General features: G+C 51.1%; 1 protein-coding gene across 1 annotated transcript; it reads right to left on the minus strand.

Moving 5' to 3' along the window:
• Positions 1 to 775: 775 nt before the first annotated feature.
• LOC104577765 (hexokinase HKDC1) lies at positions 776 to 12898 on the minus strand. Its single transcript, XM_088525488.1, has 18 exons — positions 12618 to 12898; positions 10892 to 11054; positions 9366 to 9514; positions 9155 to 9274; positions 8462 to 8557; positions 7969 to 8068; positions 7342 to 7525; positions 6825 to 6980; positions 6082 to 6315; positions 5227 to 5531; positions 4780 to 4928; positions 4558 to 4677; positions 3503 to 3598; positions 3280 to 3379; positions 2641 to 2824; positions 2299 to 2454; positions 1539 to 1772; positions 776 to 960 (listed from the first exon to the last, which is right to left on the minus strand). Exons 1-18 carry the CDS (start codon positions 12678 to 12680, stop codon positions 816 to 818), a joined length of 2754 nt encoding a protein of 917 aa, XP_088381614.1. The 5' UTR covers positions 12681 to 12898; the 3' UTR covers positions 776 to 815.
• Between the last annotated feature and the right edge of the window lie 2530 nt (positions 12899 to 15428).

The raw sequence follows: 15428 nt of genomic DNA on the forward strand, positions 1-15428 counted from the left end.
CAACCAGGAGAAACGGAGGTGCCCATTTCACACAACTGTTTTGCAGCCCAAACAGATTTGATACTCTTGGTACTTCTAGCACAGGAGCAGCAGACTCTGTAGCTGCTCTATATCCTCTTTTTTGCCCCCGGATGAGAAGCAGCCAGAATCCATCCAGCATTAGTTTACGTTTACGCACACACAAATGCACTAATACATTTTGGCACAAGCTGCCCTTTTGTGGACTCACCTATTTCCCTCACATTCATTTATTAATCGCGTCCTTCGTACTTGGAGGAATTTCACATTCCAGTAGACTTGCATCCGGTGTAGCGGAGGGGAGAGGAAGAAAAAGCATCACTGGCCAAGGCTTGTTAATTTATTTTACCTGCAGATTTATTGTGAAGTCTGTGAAGCACTGAATGAACACGTTGGCTAGATACATGCAACACGAGGATCTTAATATCCCTAGAACCAGACCAAGCCAAAACTAAACCCCCCAAATCCTAAGAAACTGGCTGATAAACTCAATTGTGGTGCAGTGACTTGATTAAGCCATTGTAAGAAGATATGTTGGAACTTCTTTGTTGTTTTTTTTTAAATCCTCACGTGCACTACAGATGAACTGCAGAAAGTGCAGCACTGAGTATCTTGCAGCATCCGTAGTGCCAGTGAATTCTCAAGCACAGAAACACTTGAGCCAAGTTACCACAGGGCAAAAAAGAAGCTGCTTAGGCAAAAAGCAGCCTCTTCCTGAACACAGGTACCTCCAGCCAGCACTCAGCCATCCCTAGGGCATATGCCTGGCAACGCCGAGCCGACGTGGCCTCTTGTTTTTAGTTTTCTCCTACATTACGCAGCCTTTTCGCTACTGCGGTGATGAGGGCAGCTCCCTTCCCGCTCCCGTCTTCGGAGAGCATGAAAGTCACGTCACACTGCGGGGCCAGCTCCTTCACCGTTTCCCGCAGCACCCTGGAGAAACTGGAAGGAAAAGGAGACAGGGGAAGACCATTTTAGCACCCTCTTCTGCTTTGTGGTCATTTCCACTTGTCTATTAGCAGGGAACCAAAACCTCAGCCAATGTCTTCCTCTGGTGCTCTATCTCATTCCTTTCTGTTTTCTTTCTTTTTTTTTTTTTTTCCTTCTCCTTTCTGTACTACATCAGATTTTAGTTTCTATTTCTTCATCTTCATTTTTTGCAGTATAATGCCAGGCAGGGCCCTTGCTTTTAGAGACCACAAAGAGCCCATTCTCTTTCCCCAACTCAACAGCTAACGCCACTACTTCAAGGGCTTTCCTCATGATATACAGACCCAACCGCAAAAAGAACCCCAAAGCTTCCTACGTGAAAAGTCTGCATCCATTTAGGATCCTCAAACACTGCAGAAATCCTCCAAAACACTGGGAAAAAATCCATATTAAAATAATAGGTTTGCTACACGCCCCAGAGAGCTCCAGCCTCCCAGCAGAGGAAAGCAAAGCACAGGCAAGAGGGAAAGATGGGATATGCAGGGAGACACGTCGCGGGAGCCAGAAAGCAAAGGGCCCCGGGCACTCACTGCGGATGGAGCTTGTAGAGCGTCCCGTCCACTCCGACGGTGACTTCCAAGCGCTCGACGCCTTGGTTCTGCCTCCTCTTCTCCACGATGGCAGCGAGGCCGGCGCCGCAGAGGCGCGCGGCCCGCGCGGACACGGCCCCGCACACCTCCTTGACGACGATGCTGTCCTCGCACGTGCCGTCCAGGCCGAGCTGCTGCAGGATGCGCCGCACCTGCAGCAGGGCCAGGCGGTCGCTGGCGGAGGGAAACGCGGCCTGGCGTTAGGGGAGCGCGGGGGTCCCAAGGTCGCGCCACAGCAGCCACCTCCGGGGGTTATTTCTGATCCAAAGGGTGAGCTACTACCTTCAGAATCCCCCCAGTGCTGGGAGGGGTTTCAAACACCCTGGAAACATGCAGAGATGCACGGCAAAGCCCATATTCACAATGGAAATACAGGCCTCGAAAAATAACAACTGCCATTTTAACTACCGATTTCAAGCGGAGAAATACTTGATACTAAGCCATCCAAGATAAAGTAGCCACATGGAAAGGAAATGATAGTTTATATAATTACAGAATAATTCTAGGGCTTTCACAGTTGCTTGGTTCTTTTTGTGTTTTGTTTTGTCATGTCTTCCCCTTCCTTTTCCCTCACCACTGAGAGGGAAACTATAATGACTTCTTGAGAGAAAAAGCTCTACAATTCTGCAGAAATAATATTTCCTAGGGGTTCTGAAGAACTTGAGGACTTACAACACGTAAATCTAATTAACAACTTTACCTCTCAATCTGAGACAGGAATTTGGTTTCAAATATGCCTCTTTTCCTGAGCGATTCTGAGATCTGTCCTCTGAATAGCAGTCCTTGTCTGGTTAAGTCGATCAAAATTTGCCTCACTATTTCCCCTAGATACATTCCACTCGTCATTTTTTCATACCTGTTATGAAAATATGTTTTTAAAGAGAGAACAAGTTAGCTCTGTTTAGCATAATCAGTGACAGATACTCAGTAACAATCTGAAAAGCAGTCAGAGCTTGCAGAACAGTATGAGCCTTTCAACCATCAGAAAAATCTGTCGCGGTGACTGTTGCAGGACTCACGGAAATGAGGACCACATCATTACCTCTGCTTCCCTGGATTTAGTGAACCTTCATCTACTTCTTTATCATATTCTGTTCTGATGTTGTCAATGCAGCCGTTGTCACCAAATCCTCCCCATTCGGTATTAATGCACATTTTCCCTTCATTCCCTTCCACGATTTCTATGTTTTTCATGTCTTCCATGTAGCACACATTGCTGCCTGTTCCTAGGAGGAAACAACAAGGCTTCAGCCAAAAAAGTGAAGCAGCAGCTGAAAAGCAAGGGAGATGATTGCGGTGATCATGTGCGGTGATCTGGAGCTCTTCTCCAGATCCCAAATTCCAAAGATCTCCACGGATCTTACAGAAGCAACTGGCAGCCCTCACCCTGCGCACTTTGCGGTGCTACAATGGAAACGTCCCCAATGAGATGGGGCTTGGACAAAACATTCCAAGAGCAGAGAAGAGAGAAGTCTCTGTTACCGCTACCAACTTGACTGTGTGTGGTACAGGTGATGGCACGTTCTCACCTAAATACCACATAAACCTGCCCAGATCTCCCAGTGACACCACACACCACGCTGTGGGGAAGAGACTTGCAAGAGATTTGCTTTACAAATGCTGAAATAGGGAATCAATCTCCCAGTTTCATTTTACAGTGTTTGCTTCACTAATGCTGTACCTGCAATGAGGCCAATCTCGCACTTTGGGTCCTCGTAGCCACAGGTCATCATCGTCCCCACCGTGTCATTCACCAATGCCACAATGTCCAAGTCAAACTCCTGAAACGTAAGTCACAGTCAATAGAAAGGCCTGGGGGGAAGAGTGAGCACGCATTAAAAATATGTAGCTTGAAATATAGACATTTATTAAATAAATATAGAAAGCAAAAAAGAATAGCTCACGTTTCTCCTCTTGATAGCTTCTCTTAGCATATCGACAACATCTTCCCCCTCACAGTCCGTTGCCTTAAAACCTTTAGTCCAACCTACAAGCGTTCCCTAAAAGAGAAGAAAAAAATCTGCAAATGTAGAGGAACAGACATCATTAATTACCTTTTTTCCTTCTCCCAGTCTTTCTCTGTCCTTCCTCCTTGCAAAACACAGTGTTTTGCTGGCCAAAAAGGCAGGTTATTGCAAGGGCCTGGCGCGGGAAGCGTGTCAGCGTGTGTGTGACTTGCTCCGGGCTTACTTGCCTGTTTCTCAATGCCTGCCCAAGGCTCTCTCCTCCTTTGGTAAACTTTAAACCTCTTCATCTCACTCCCTTCTGCTCAATCACCCCCAGTGCCATTTTCAGGGGGAAAAAAAACGGCAAAAATTGCTGTCAATTGAGCCGCAAGTCCGGAAGTTGCTGTAAAATTCAACGGGACTTAAAAACCTTTTTATATAATTGCAGTTTCTCATCCCTCCAAGCATCCTACACATTTGGCCAGATTGGGCAGAACGCCTTTTTCCTACTCCCTTAGGAAAGGCAAAGGAAGTAAATAAATTCACTAAGATATTCTTGATTATTCTGAAGCTTTTCTCACATCAGCTCAGGACAGAGGAAAAGCTGCGATCCCTCAGAAAGCTGCACATGTCCAACCAAAGGGAGAGGTCCAGCCCTTCCACACTGTGAATAAGTGAGCTCAGTTCTGCCTACTGGCACTCGACAAAAGGAAACCGATGTAGTGGGAAAGTTATACAGCTCTGCAGCACAGCTAGGAGAATAGGCAGGGACTGTAGCTGAGGAAGGACAAGGAGGGGACTGTTCTCTCTTGGCATTACAGGAAGAAGGAATCTCTATGTAATCTATCAGACCTTGAAAAGAGCTGCTTGGAGCAAAACGTTTAGGGAAAGAGAAAGCTTTTGCCTCCAAAACAAGTCACCGTCACCCAAAATTGTGTCATTTGCCATACAGCTGCAAAGCTGGCAGATCTGCAGCTCTTGCCCTCTTTTGGAAACCCTTTCCCTGTCCTTACCTTGTCAATGCTGGCTTGCCTGCAGGGGAAGGAGAAGGTGAAGCCCAAAGGCAGCCGGGCGCCTTTAATCCCCATATACTCCAAGAATTCTGCTATGCACTGCACAATGTGGTCAAAGAGCTGGAAGGACAGAGAAAAAAATAAAGAAAAAAACACGTAAATCTTGCAGGTACTCCCATTCCAGGGGTCCTGGCTGAATCAGTTAAACTAATTAGAAGTTACCTCTTCCCCTGTCCCTTGCATGATCTCCAAAGGAATGGCAAAGATCTTATTATACATTTGCACTGATTTCCTTCTCCCGCTTCTAATTTTGACCAGCAGAACCCTGAAATTTGTCCCGCCAAGATCAAGGGCGAGGAATTTTCCTTTCTCTGTAAGAGAAGAAGGTATTTCATTTTGGTGCTTCCGGTAACACGGCTGTGACTCAGCATGCCATAGCTCTCCAAAAACGCTTTACCCGAGCCAGTGATAACACACTGTCCCTCGGGACGTTGAGTCCTTGCTAGGCAAGGGGTTGAGTGCAAGATGGATAACACCACAGGAGGAAGCAGTTTGCCAGCAGGCACCGCCCTGGCATTTCCCAGGAATCTCCTAATCGTAACATTCCCTCCCCAAAAATGACAAGCAACTTGCCTGCAAAGCCTGCAGGTGCCCAGAGAAGGACTCTACCTGTTCCATCCGGGGTCCCGCAGACGTACGTGGGCAGCATCTTCACCGTGGCCGTGCCCTGCGTGTCTCTCTGGAGACCATGCTCCAGCTCCTTCCTCATTTTGTCCCTCACTTCCCGGAGGGCAGCCGGGGCGAGCAGGAAGGGCGCGAGCACGGCGTCGATGCGCTTGCGCTGCTCGGCCAGCCGCCGCGCCACCGCCGTGACCATGGCGGCCCCCCTGGTGCTGCCGCTCGTCGAGAGCAGGAAGCGCACGTCGCAGGTGGGCACCAGCCTCCTCACCACCTTGTGCAGCCGCTTGGCGTACCTAGGGCGGCAAAGAGCGGCCTCAGGCCCCCGCGCGGGTCTCGTACGGGTCTTGCCTCGCTCACGTGCTTCCAGCACAAGCCGCAAGCGACGGAGCCAGGGGAGCAGCCTGGGAGAGGAGAACAGTGTTCCTGATTTCTGGCTGCCCTGCAGGACAGCCTTGCTCTTACCAGGAATGAGCAAACAACCCTAGGCAAGTGTGAATGCCTAGGAGGATGGCGCTGGAGAAAAGCCGAGCAGGCTAAGGAAAGTCAGAGATGGAGAATCAGGCACTTGGCCTCCATCCGAATCTGGGAGAAACTTGAGCATATGTTCAAAAATCCAACAACTAAAGGAAATGCAAGTGGCCTGGAGGCAGTCACTCGGGGAGGCACTTGTTCCCGAGCCAAGGAGTGATAACCAGGCCAGTCCTGCCCTCCACAACACAGCCACATCTCACTCCCACCCTGCACCAGGCAAGCGGCTCTCCTCAGAAACTGCACATATGTGCAGCTGGGGACTAATAACAACTACGTATGGCCAGGAGCTACCACATGCTCTTGGTTTCTTACTGGGGATGGGCTTTGTAGAGGGTCCCATCAATGCCAACAGTGGTTCGCAGCCTGAGGACTTTCTTGTTCTCCCTCAGCCGTGCCAGGATGGCAGCAAGGGCGGCAGCACAGAGGTTGGCCGAGCGGAAGGAAACGATGGTGCAGACGTGCTGGACAGCAATGCAATCCTCCTCCGAGGGAAAGAGGTTCAGCTCTGTAAGAATCTCCTTCGTGTTGCTCAGACCTTCCTTGTATCTGTCCCAGAACAAAGGAATGGATCATTTAACGCAAGAAAATTAGGCCACACACCAACAAGTAATAGATGCACAGCTTCCCTCAACATGAGGAAAATGCAGAAATCACCCCTGAAATACCAGCAATGGGATCACTCTGGAAAACATCGGAATCTGTCACGAGATGACCCAGAGTGGGCACCCTCAAAGCAATCCAAGCACTCCCACATCCCAGAAGCTGAAAACTGCAGAAAGCCTCCCGTGTCCTTAGGTTTCAAAAGAGATTATTTAAACAACTTATGACTGTGGTGGTTAATTGTACATTTGCTACCACGGGACTTTGTTAAAGCTTCGTCTTTCACCAGTTCTTACTTAAGAAAAGATCATCTATCTCCTAGATAAAAGCAAAACCAGAATGACCAGTCTAGGATCAATTCCAAGGGCTCACAGACTGTAATTAAATTATTATTATTAGCAGTGCTGATCACGGCAGACTAAAGCCACTCTCCAAGGGCATGCTGCAGCTCTTACTTTTCCATTGCTGCCACATGTTTCATTTCGATCTTGCCCTTAGTACACAGAGCTGTTGACGCTTTCCCATTGAAGAGCAGACCTTCCTTTGTCATTTTTAGAAGAATGAGTCTTACAAGTTCACCCAGGTGCAGGCTGCTGATCATCTTCTCAAACCTGGAATGAAGCGCAGAGGTCACCCAGGCTCTCATTTCACTGCTGGTCAGAGTCCTGACGTAGTCAAGTACAAACATCTTATGTTTTCACACAGGGCAAACATAATAAATAAATAAAATTAATAAATACAACCTCCAAAAGGTGCTTGGGATCTAAGCTGTGGGCCTTATGCCTTCCTGAGGCACTGGGGCCCAAGTGCAGCCGTCCAGATAAGTGATGAGGAAGGCCCAGCTTGGGCAGGACAAGGATCAGGTCAGCTCAAGCTCATTCAACCCCATTGCCACAGGGGCTCCTGGCACACCCTGAAATGCCTCTGAAGCTCTTAAGCTGCCCAGCGGCGTCAGCAGCAGGAGGCACTCACAGCTGCTTGCCGGGGTTGAGAGACCCCTGGTCGATCTCGCGGTCGAACTCGGTGCGGATGTCCTCCAGGGAGCCGTCGTCGCCGAAGGCGCCCCACTCCGTGTTGATGCACATGCGGCCCTCGTCGCCCTCCACCAGGTCGATGTGCCTCAGGTCCTCCATGTAGCAGGCGTTGGTGCCCGTGCCTGCGCGCGGGGACGCCAGCGCGGAACGTTACGCGTTTAATAGCAAATAAACGTGATTTTGCATTGAGAGAAAGTACCAGAAGTTGATCTAAGGCTTGACTCTTATTTATTTAAATGTACATCTATGGAGCTTAGAAAAAGCCACCACAGTGCTGTGAAGCAGGCAAGTCATGGAAAGAGTAGCTGGTCTTTACTGCCAGAGGTGAGAGAAATTCAGCTTTCTCTGCAGAGACACATTAATTTTCTAAACAGCCAGAGAAGTTTGTGTTGCTCCGAACTAGATCCTAACAAGACAGGAAGTTAATACTTCTACTGCCTTGATACTTGAAGGCAGTGTGATCAGCATAGAGCAGCTGCCTTGCGGCTTGCAATTCTAAACATTGTTTTTCTCCATGTGAGGACAAGGAAAAAAGAGAAAATATTTAGTGAACAAAACAAGTTACCGATTATAAGTCCAACTTCGCAGCGCTCATCTTCATATCCACAAGTCATCATGGTTCCCACAGTGTCATTGACCAGTGCCAAGACATCCACATCGATGCCCTGAGCGCACAAAGATGAGTGGTTAACACCACATGAGAAAACAACACTACTGCCTTCTTACTACAATGCTGACAAGATACAGAACGATGTTTTCTGTTTCTTAGATGATGTTGCCAATGGTATAGAATATGAAAATACTCTCCAAAATACTGAAACAATGTTATTCCAAGAAATAGGCTAGCTAGAGAGCGGATTTAACCATGTCTATTTATGATGTTTAATGTTATCACGAGGCAGAGCAGCCCGCGCAGACCACTGCCAGACACTCGTTACTGGATGTCCTTGAAGGATGTCTGACAACTCCCACACATCCCACGCACCAAGCGCGGTTCTCCCTCGCCGGAAGGACGGCCGAGGGCTGTTCAGCTTGCCTCGGGGAGGAACAAAACTTGCCTTGTGCTTCTCGAGGGCCTTGCGCAGAGAGCTGACCACATCCGTGCCCTGGACGCCCCGGGCCTTGAAGTGTTTTGTCCAGCTAAGGAGCACCCCCTGCAAAGCGACAGTCCAAAAAGCTCATCGCAAATTAACAATGTGAAGAAAAACGTTAAGTCCTTTCAGGACTGGAACCTCAAGCACACATTCTCTACAAATAAAATAGGAGGGGAGAATAAGAGGCCACAAAATGTTCGCAATGAGCCTTTCACCTCCCCCGTGCAGCCTCCCAAATGCTCAGCTACAGGTCTCTTCTGCTTAGAAGGAACTGTAAAGATATTGAACATAAAGAACTGAAAAAACACCAAAGCCAAGAAAACTACACACACACTCTAAGACACAAGAGTACACGTTTTAAAGTCTAATAGCCTTCATACAAGGATATGAGATTACTACAGAGTTGGGCACTGATAAGTACAACAGTAGCTTTAGTTTAAAGATCTCGTTGCCTTGAGATACCCTTGAATGGCAGTGAGGTGTAGTGAAACAGCAGTGAGTGGCCCCTGCCTCGCTCCGAGCGCTGTGCAAAGGTTACCCCGTGCACTACCACTCCCAGGCCACCGTGGCCCCAGGCTCCCTAAGGAGCCAGACTTGCTGGCAGCAAATTTTCCCCTCCCTTTTCTTTTCTTTTTTTTTTCTTTCCCCACATCTCACCTCTTCCAACTTGGTCTGTCTGCATGGAAAGGAAAAGGTAAAGCCAAGGGGCAGTTTCTTGTACGTCAGGTTTCTGGACTCCATGAAGTCCAACAGGCAGCCAGCGACATAGTCAAAGAGCTGCAGGAGAAGGGAGACGACGGGTCAGGCTGTGCCCGGAGCGGCTCCGCAATGGAGCGGCTCCATGGCGGAGCGGCTCCGTGGGTCCCACCTCGGCTCCGCTGCCCTGGATGACTTCCTTGGGTGTGGGGTAGTATTTGCTCTCCAGCTGGCAGCTCTGCTTCCCATCCTGGGACACCTTCACCTGGAGGGCACGGAACTGGGAGCCGCCCAGGTCAACAGCGAGGAAATCGCCTTTCTCTGCAACGCAAGGGACAAGCAGCAGCGATGACACATCCCTACAGCAGAAGCCAACGCGCAGGGGCAGCAAGACTCGATTGTCCACCCCAGTGCCAGGCAATAGGTGTATCCAAACCCCCCTTTCCCACCAAAACAGCGATCTCAACCAGCCGCGCTCTCAGCTCAAACACGTATTTCACCAGCAGGGCCTCCGCACAGAAGGGCAGCTCGGCCTCGCCGCTTCCATAAAACAATTATCTCCCCATCCCACGCGCGCACGGAGCTGCCCTTCCCCAAAGGCCGCGTGGTGGCAGGCACCAGCCCTCGAGCAATCTTTGGCCTGCGGTACAAACACCTGACTAATGTGATAAATAATAATGAAAAAAAAAAGGCCATCCTGGAAGGAAAGCAGGAAATTCTACCTGCAATACTATGGCCGGAAGACACAAAGGCAAGGAGACAAACTGGGCTATTCAGTAAACTGACGTTCATCATGTCATTAATGCTTAAATGATTAAAAGGGATGATGCTCCGTAGAGGTTATTCCAGGCACTGAAAAATCTGGCAGATCACTGCTATTGCAATTGGTAAAAGCCTGCTGAGCGGGAGATACTTAAACCTGGCAGAAGTTTGGGCTGGAAACAAAGTAACCAATAATAAGTAACTCATACTGAGAGTGCAAAAATAGAAAAAAAATCAATTTGGTACTTAAAATAGGGCGTTTGTCAACAAGGCAGGTGCCAACACAACTGTGCAGCGTGTCCCTGGCACGGGAGCACGCGGGCCGGGAGGGCACTGCCCAGCGTTGCCTTTGGGATACGCCGAGTGTCGCAACAGCGATGACACCACACACGACCTGCCGGGCCTCGTGTCCTCAAGGGTCCCCTGCAATTCCAGGGTAGTGCCCGGGTCATGTCAGGCTTTGCAGCCCATGGTGGCCACAGTGACGGCAAGGCTAGTATTCCTTTCTGAGTATTTCTAATATTTCTAAATTAGTATTTCTTTTTCTTCTGTGAAAGCAGCCTCCGAAACGGGAGTATTCAGCTCCTGCCAGGCAGTTCCCAAGGAATTTGATTTTGCTCATATGCCCCTTGTGCCAGTGGATTTGCCTCCCAGTGTTCTCCACATGCCACCAGAGCTGTTATTTCTCCTTCGATTCGGTTAAACTTGGAAAAAGGCTCGTTTTTGGCCGGGGTACGGGCACCTCTGCAGGCCCGGCCTCCCCATGTCCCACACGTGCCCATGGCGGCCACTCGCTGCACTGCGGCCTCTGGGCTGTAGGGGCTGCCCTTGCCGTGTCCGAGCGCAGCTCCGGCGGCCAGGCCATGTTTGCAGGGATAATTTCTGGGGAATTAAGCAGGCCCTGTACCCCTAGGAGCTGGCGCAGGGGTGACTCACCGGATCCATCGGGCAGCGAGCGCACGAAGGAAGGCAGCATTTTCACCGCCGCCGTGGGGTTCGTGTCCCTGCCCAGGCCCTTCACCATCTCGGCCTGGAAACGAGCCATGATGTCCCGCAAGGTGTCATCGGACAGGCGCAGGTGGTACAAGTACCTGTCGACCTGCAACAGGCCAGGCGTTACGCAGCCTCCGCGGCGCCGGGGTAGCAGGTCGGCCACCCTTTAGGCGGGATCGACGACTTGCCACCCTGCGCAGGCCTCCGAGTCCTGCTGCGAGCCCTAGCAGGCTGCTCATCGGCCTTCTTTTCTCCTGCATGTGCGGCAAAGTAGAGCTGTGAAGTGTCTCGACCTGGTGGGAACGTGACCACGCTGAATTGGGTCCAGAAAACGCTGCCAGGGCCCAAGTGTGTCAGCCATGAGCTGAAAACATCCACTCAGCTACTGCTTCGCTCCACAGTTAACCTCACCGGCATGCCAGGCTGAGCTCAAAGCCCATTTCCGACCCCACATCTGCCCTGCAGGCTGTGATTTTAGGACTAGGCCTAGAAAATATTTTGGGGTGCCCCCAGTATCCTTTCAGAGGGGTAGGCAACATGCAGCATGCATGAAAGCCAGGTGGATTCAAAGGGGATCCGAAGCGCCTGGGGAGAAGCGAGCACTCGTTCACATCCACGGATGCAGAACGTTTCTGCTTGCGGAGGTGGTGGGCTGGCCATCTGCTTCCATCAAAACCACCCTCTCCGCCCTGCTGGCAGACAGCCGGAGAAGGACCAGTCCCCTCCGAAGCACCAGATAAGGCAGAGCCCAGGGAAGCTCGCCGATCTCCAGCCCGATTTACAGCCGGAGCGAGGCCCTGCTAACACGACCTTTGACTGCAGCCGCAGGAACGGCGGCGCCTGCGGCGCCAGAAGCAGCCCCTCGGCACCAAGCCGCTCCACTTGGGAGCAAAGGCACCGCGCGGAGAGGACCCGGGAAGGGCGGTGGCGCAGCCGGCACCAGCTGCGAGGACCTTGGATCTCCCACGTGGCTACACGGTGCAGGCAGCCCTGCTCCCAGCCCGCTGAAAACACACACACAGGGCTGGGTAGGGACAAAATGGCCCCAAAGGCCTTGATGGAGAGGCCAGGAAAACAAAACCCCCCCAGGACATGGCTAGAAAGCTGAGGACTTGCCCCTCAGAAAGCCCTGGGGGAGTTTGTGTGGAGAAACAGCAGAGACTTCATGTTCTGGTCTCCCAGCACTGACAGCTTAAGATTGGGATCATCTTGGACTTTTCCGTCTTTAGTTCAAGCCCATATCTAAAAACATCAGCCTTCAGCCAGGCCAGACAACTGGAGAGGAGGCAAAGGTACTTCACCCACGTTAACGTTAGGAGCTGTGGTGAGTCCCGAGAGACCTCACCCAAAGAGCCGGGCAGTCTTCCCTAGCCCCACCTGCAACGCGAGTGAATCATGTTCCTGCTCAGCTTTAAAACCCCCATCCTTCCCAGCAGCCTCTCAGAGCGACTCAGCAAGGGGCTCCCTGCTGCCCTCTGGACTACACGATTCCTTACAGGAGATCATTTACTCCATTACTGGAAGAGAGCTTATAACTGTGCAGGAAAAAACCACCACTAAGCCTATTTTCACAGATTTCACATTGTACTACGTACTGCAGAGCCCAAAGCACCCTCCCAGGAATAGAGTTCTGGTCAAAACAGGAATCCCTGCTACCGCTGCGTCTTACCTTTTTTATTTGATCTTCTTTTAGCTTTGTAAAATAAAAAGCTAGCAAGTGGACAGCAAACATTTTCTCAGTGCTGACGGACGTATCTGTTGCGACAGAGCTGCTGCGCGTAGCTCCAAACCAACAGGTCCTTAACTCACAAAGCCGGAGCTAGAGAAACGCCGGCCGAGGCATTTCCTCCAGGGCCAGATGGGTAGAGTTCCTGGGAAATTGAGTCCAGGAATAAATCCATCCTGTGCGATTGGTTCAATGATTAAACCTCGGGCCTTTTGCATCTCCCCCTCCACCAAGCCCAAGTCCCTCCCTCCCCGGCTCCGCACTTGGCTGTGCCGTAGCAGGCGCCTGGAGAGCTGCCAAACCGAAGGGGAGAAAAATCCATGGAGCTCCTGCCCCACCGAGGAGCTGCTCGCACGCCGGAGCCCGGCCTCAGCCCGCGCCTTCGCTGGCCGCCGCGGGGGCACGAGCCGTGCGCGGACCCCGTAACCGCCTCGTGCACAAGCTCCGCCGAGGGGCTTCGCGCAGACTGGGCTCCCTTATCCGCTCCCGAGGACAGTTTGGGACAACGTAGCTGCTCAGGTTGCAAAAGCCGGGGAGGGGCCAGAGCTATCTGGCTGCAGACAGCTTTGATAGCAGGCTGTGTTAATCAGGAGGGCTGATGCCTTTGCACTGGCACCAAGAGCTGCTTCCCCGCGCTAGGGCTGCACGTGACACAGCCTTAAACTCTCACTCAGAAACACTCATTCTTGAAACAAGCATTTCCCGGGTTCTGTGTGACAGTCCCACGCGTTCTGGGCGCCTCATCCAGAGGGGAGGACACAACTCCGCACGGTGGGGCAGGGCATAAGCGACCAGCTCCACCAAGGCACAGCCTAGAGCAGGCTCGTTGCGCTCATGCTGCTGTACAGGCTGCTCATCATGCTGAGCTCTACGAACAGGAGTTTTACCCACAGGCACAAAATAACACTTCAGCTCTGCTTGGCATCGCGCTCGGGAGGACTCTATCCAGTTCTGGCAGCTACACATCAAAAAGAAAAAATACTACGATCAGTAGGAGCTCGCTCCTTGCTGAACACGAGCAGCAGCCAGAGGCTGCAATTCCTCAGCCACAGACTGCGAGGGAAGGGCTGAGGGAGGGGAAGAGAGTTGCCTCTGCAGAGATGAATTCGACTCTCTGCTGGGAAAGGTCTTGGCTGGTCTCGTTGCCTCGCGCCAGGAACGAGCCAGGTCCACTCATTTTCTGTTCCCTTCAACCAAGAAAAGCAGGAGTTAAACAGGGCGGCCGAATGGTCCAAAAATAGGGCTTGGTCTAAAATTAGGCTTTTCAAGAGAAAGGCGGAATCTACCCGCCATGAAGCACGGTTCACTTCTCCTGCATTCATCTTTTCATAACTGCTGGCTCGCCAAGTCAGCCGCGGCTCCAGAGGGACCGTCTCTTCCCTCATTGTTTACCCAGACCATCTGAGTCACAACCCCTTCGGCCAGCAAAATTGAAAGCAGCACCTTTCTAGCTCCATCTCACTTTGATCCAGAGCTCATTGTGCCCGTAATGCAGCAGATTTATTTTTCATTCTCTGCTTGCTTTCTAACGGATGCCGCTGCAAAAGGGTCTCAAAGATCTAAATATTCCTAAACCAGCCACGAGCTCTGCTAAATACCCGACACGCCAGATTCGCTGCGTGACTCCTTTGCTCATCCCTGCTGCATCCCAGCTCCAGGCAGGCTGTTGTGCAAGAAAGGACAGGACGTTATCGCATTCCCGTACAGAGCACAGTTCAATGCACTAAGAACCCAATTGCCAAATATATTCAGGCCATTTTGTGCTTACTCTGGCCGGCGCAGGGGAAATAATCCTGGGCCAGAATCTTTACGGTTGGACTCGATGATCTTAAGGGTTTTTTCCAACCATAATGATTCTATGATCTGTAAACAGAGCAGCTTCTCTTGGAGAGGAGTTCCTGGAGAGAACCCTTCTTTGGAGGTGCAAGGAAATATTTTCCCCCCTTTACGGAGAGTTAGGGACAAGCCCTCCCTTTTGGCCAACGGGCCGTCAACATTACAATACCTTCCTTCCCACCTCCTTCAGCTGTGGTTCTCCCTGCAGCATTCCCCACTATTTGGACGAGGACAGTGCTCATGTGGCCCCTCTGCCTCCTACAGCCTTGCAGTCACAGGCCTGGAGAGGAAAGAAGCTCACGGGTATAAGGAAAAAATCCAGACAAACACGTAGGAGGGCATCAGCTGAACGCGCTAACACACCATGGTTGCTTACAGAAAAGAGGGAACGCTCCTGTGAGGACTCTCTTGCTGGAGAAACACACCTTTTCCAGCGGATCTTCCCAGGGCTGGCTGGCACATGGCACGCACGTTGAGCACAAGCAGTTGGCACAGCCTGGCGCCACGCCAGCCCCAAATGCACCCCACGGGTTCAATGGGGCAGCCCTACACCGCCAGTCACACCAGCAGCTCAGAAGAAGGACAAACTTTCGTAAAAAGTCAGCCTGGAAGCGCCTGAATAAACTTCAGGGCTCTTGCAGCAGTTACTATGGAGTCACTATAGAAACAAGCAGCCAGTTAAGCTCAAGTGCTAATCTCAGCAAAACACACACAGGAAAAAATGCTTGCAGTCATTTAGCTCTTTTGCTACAAGGCAGCTTGCTGCTCAAACACAAGACCATGGCTTACATGTCCAAGCCCCAGCCACTCTTTCCTTGCTCACAAAAATACACCCTAGCAAGCAGCTTTGCATCCTCTTAAAGAATAAACCTCACTATCAGAGCAAGCTGCAAGTTCGGTCTTTTGCAGCTGCCCCCA

The sequence above is a fragment of the Tinamus guttatus genome, unplaced genomic scaffold (genome assembly GCF_059628265.1).
Source record: "Tinamus guttatus ecotype Peru unplaced genomic scaffold, ASM5962826v1 Tinamus_guttatus_pri_ptg000023l, whole genome shotgun sequence".
Lineage (NCBI taxonomy): Eukaryota > Metazoa > Chordata > Aves > Tinamiformes > Tinamidae > Tinamus > Tinamus guttatus.

What these genes read in the sequence shown, in the direction of transcription:
- LOC104577765 (XM_088525488.1), bottom strand. Translation starts at nt 12,680, where the DNA reads ATGTTTGCTGTCCACTTGCTAGCTTTTTATTTTACAAAGCTAAAAGAA. An exon ending in AGGCCCTCGAGAAGCACAAG is followed by an intron (nt 8,069 to 8,461) that starts GCAAGTTTTGTT and finishes TTGTGCGCTCAG; the next exon opens with GGCATCGATGTGGATGTCTT. An exon ending in GGCAAGCCAGCATTGACAAG is followed by an intron (nt 3,599 to 4,557) that starts GTAAGGACAGGG and finishes CTTCTCTTTTAG; the next exon opens with GGAACGCTTGTAGGTTGGAC.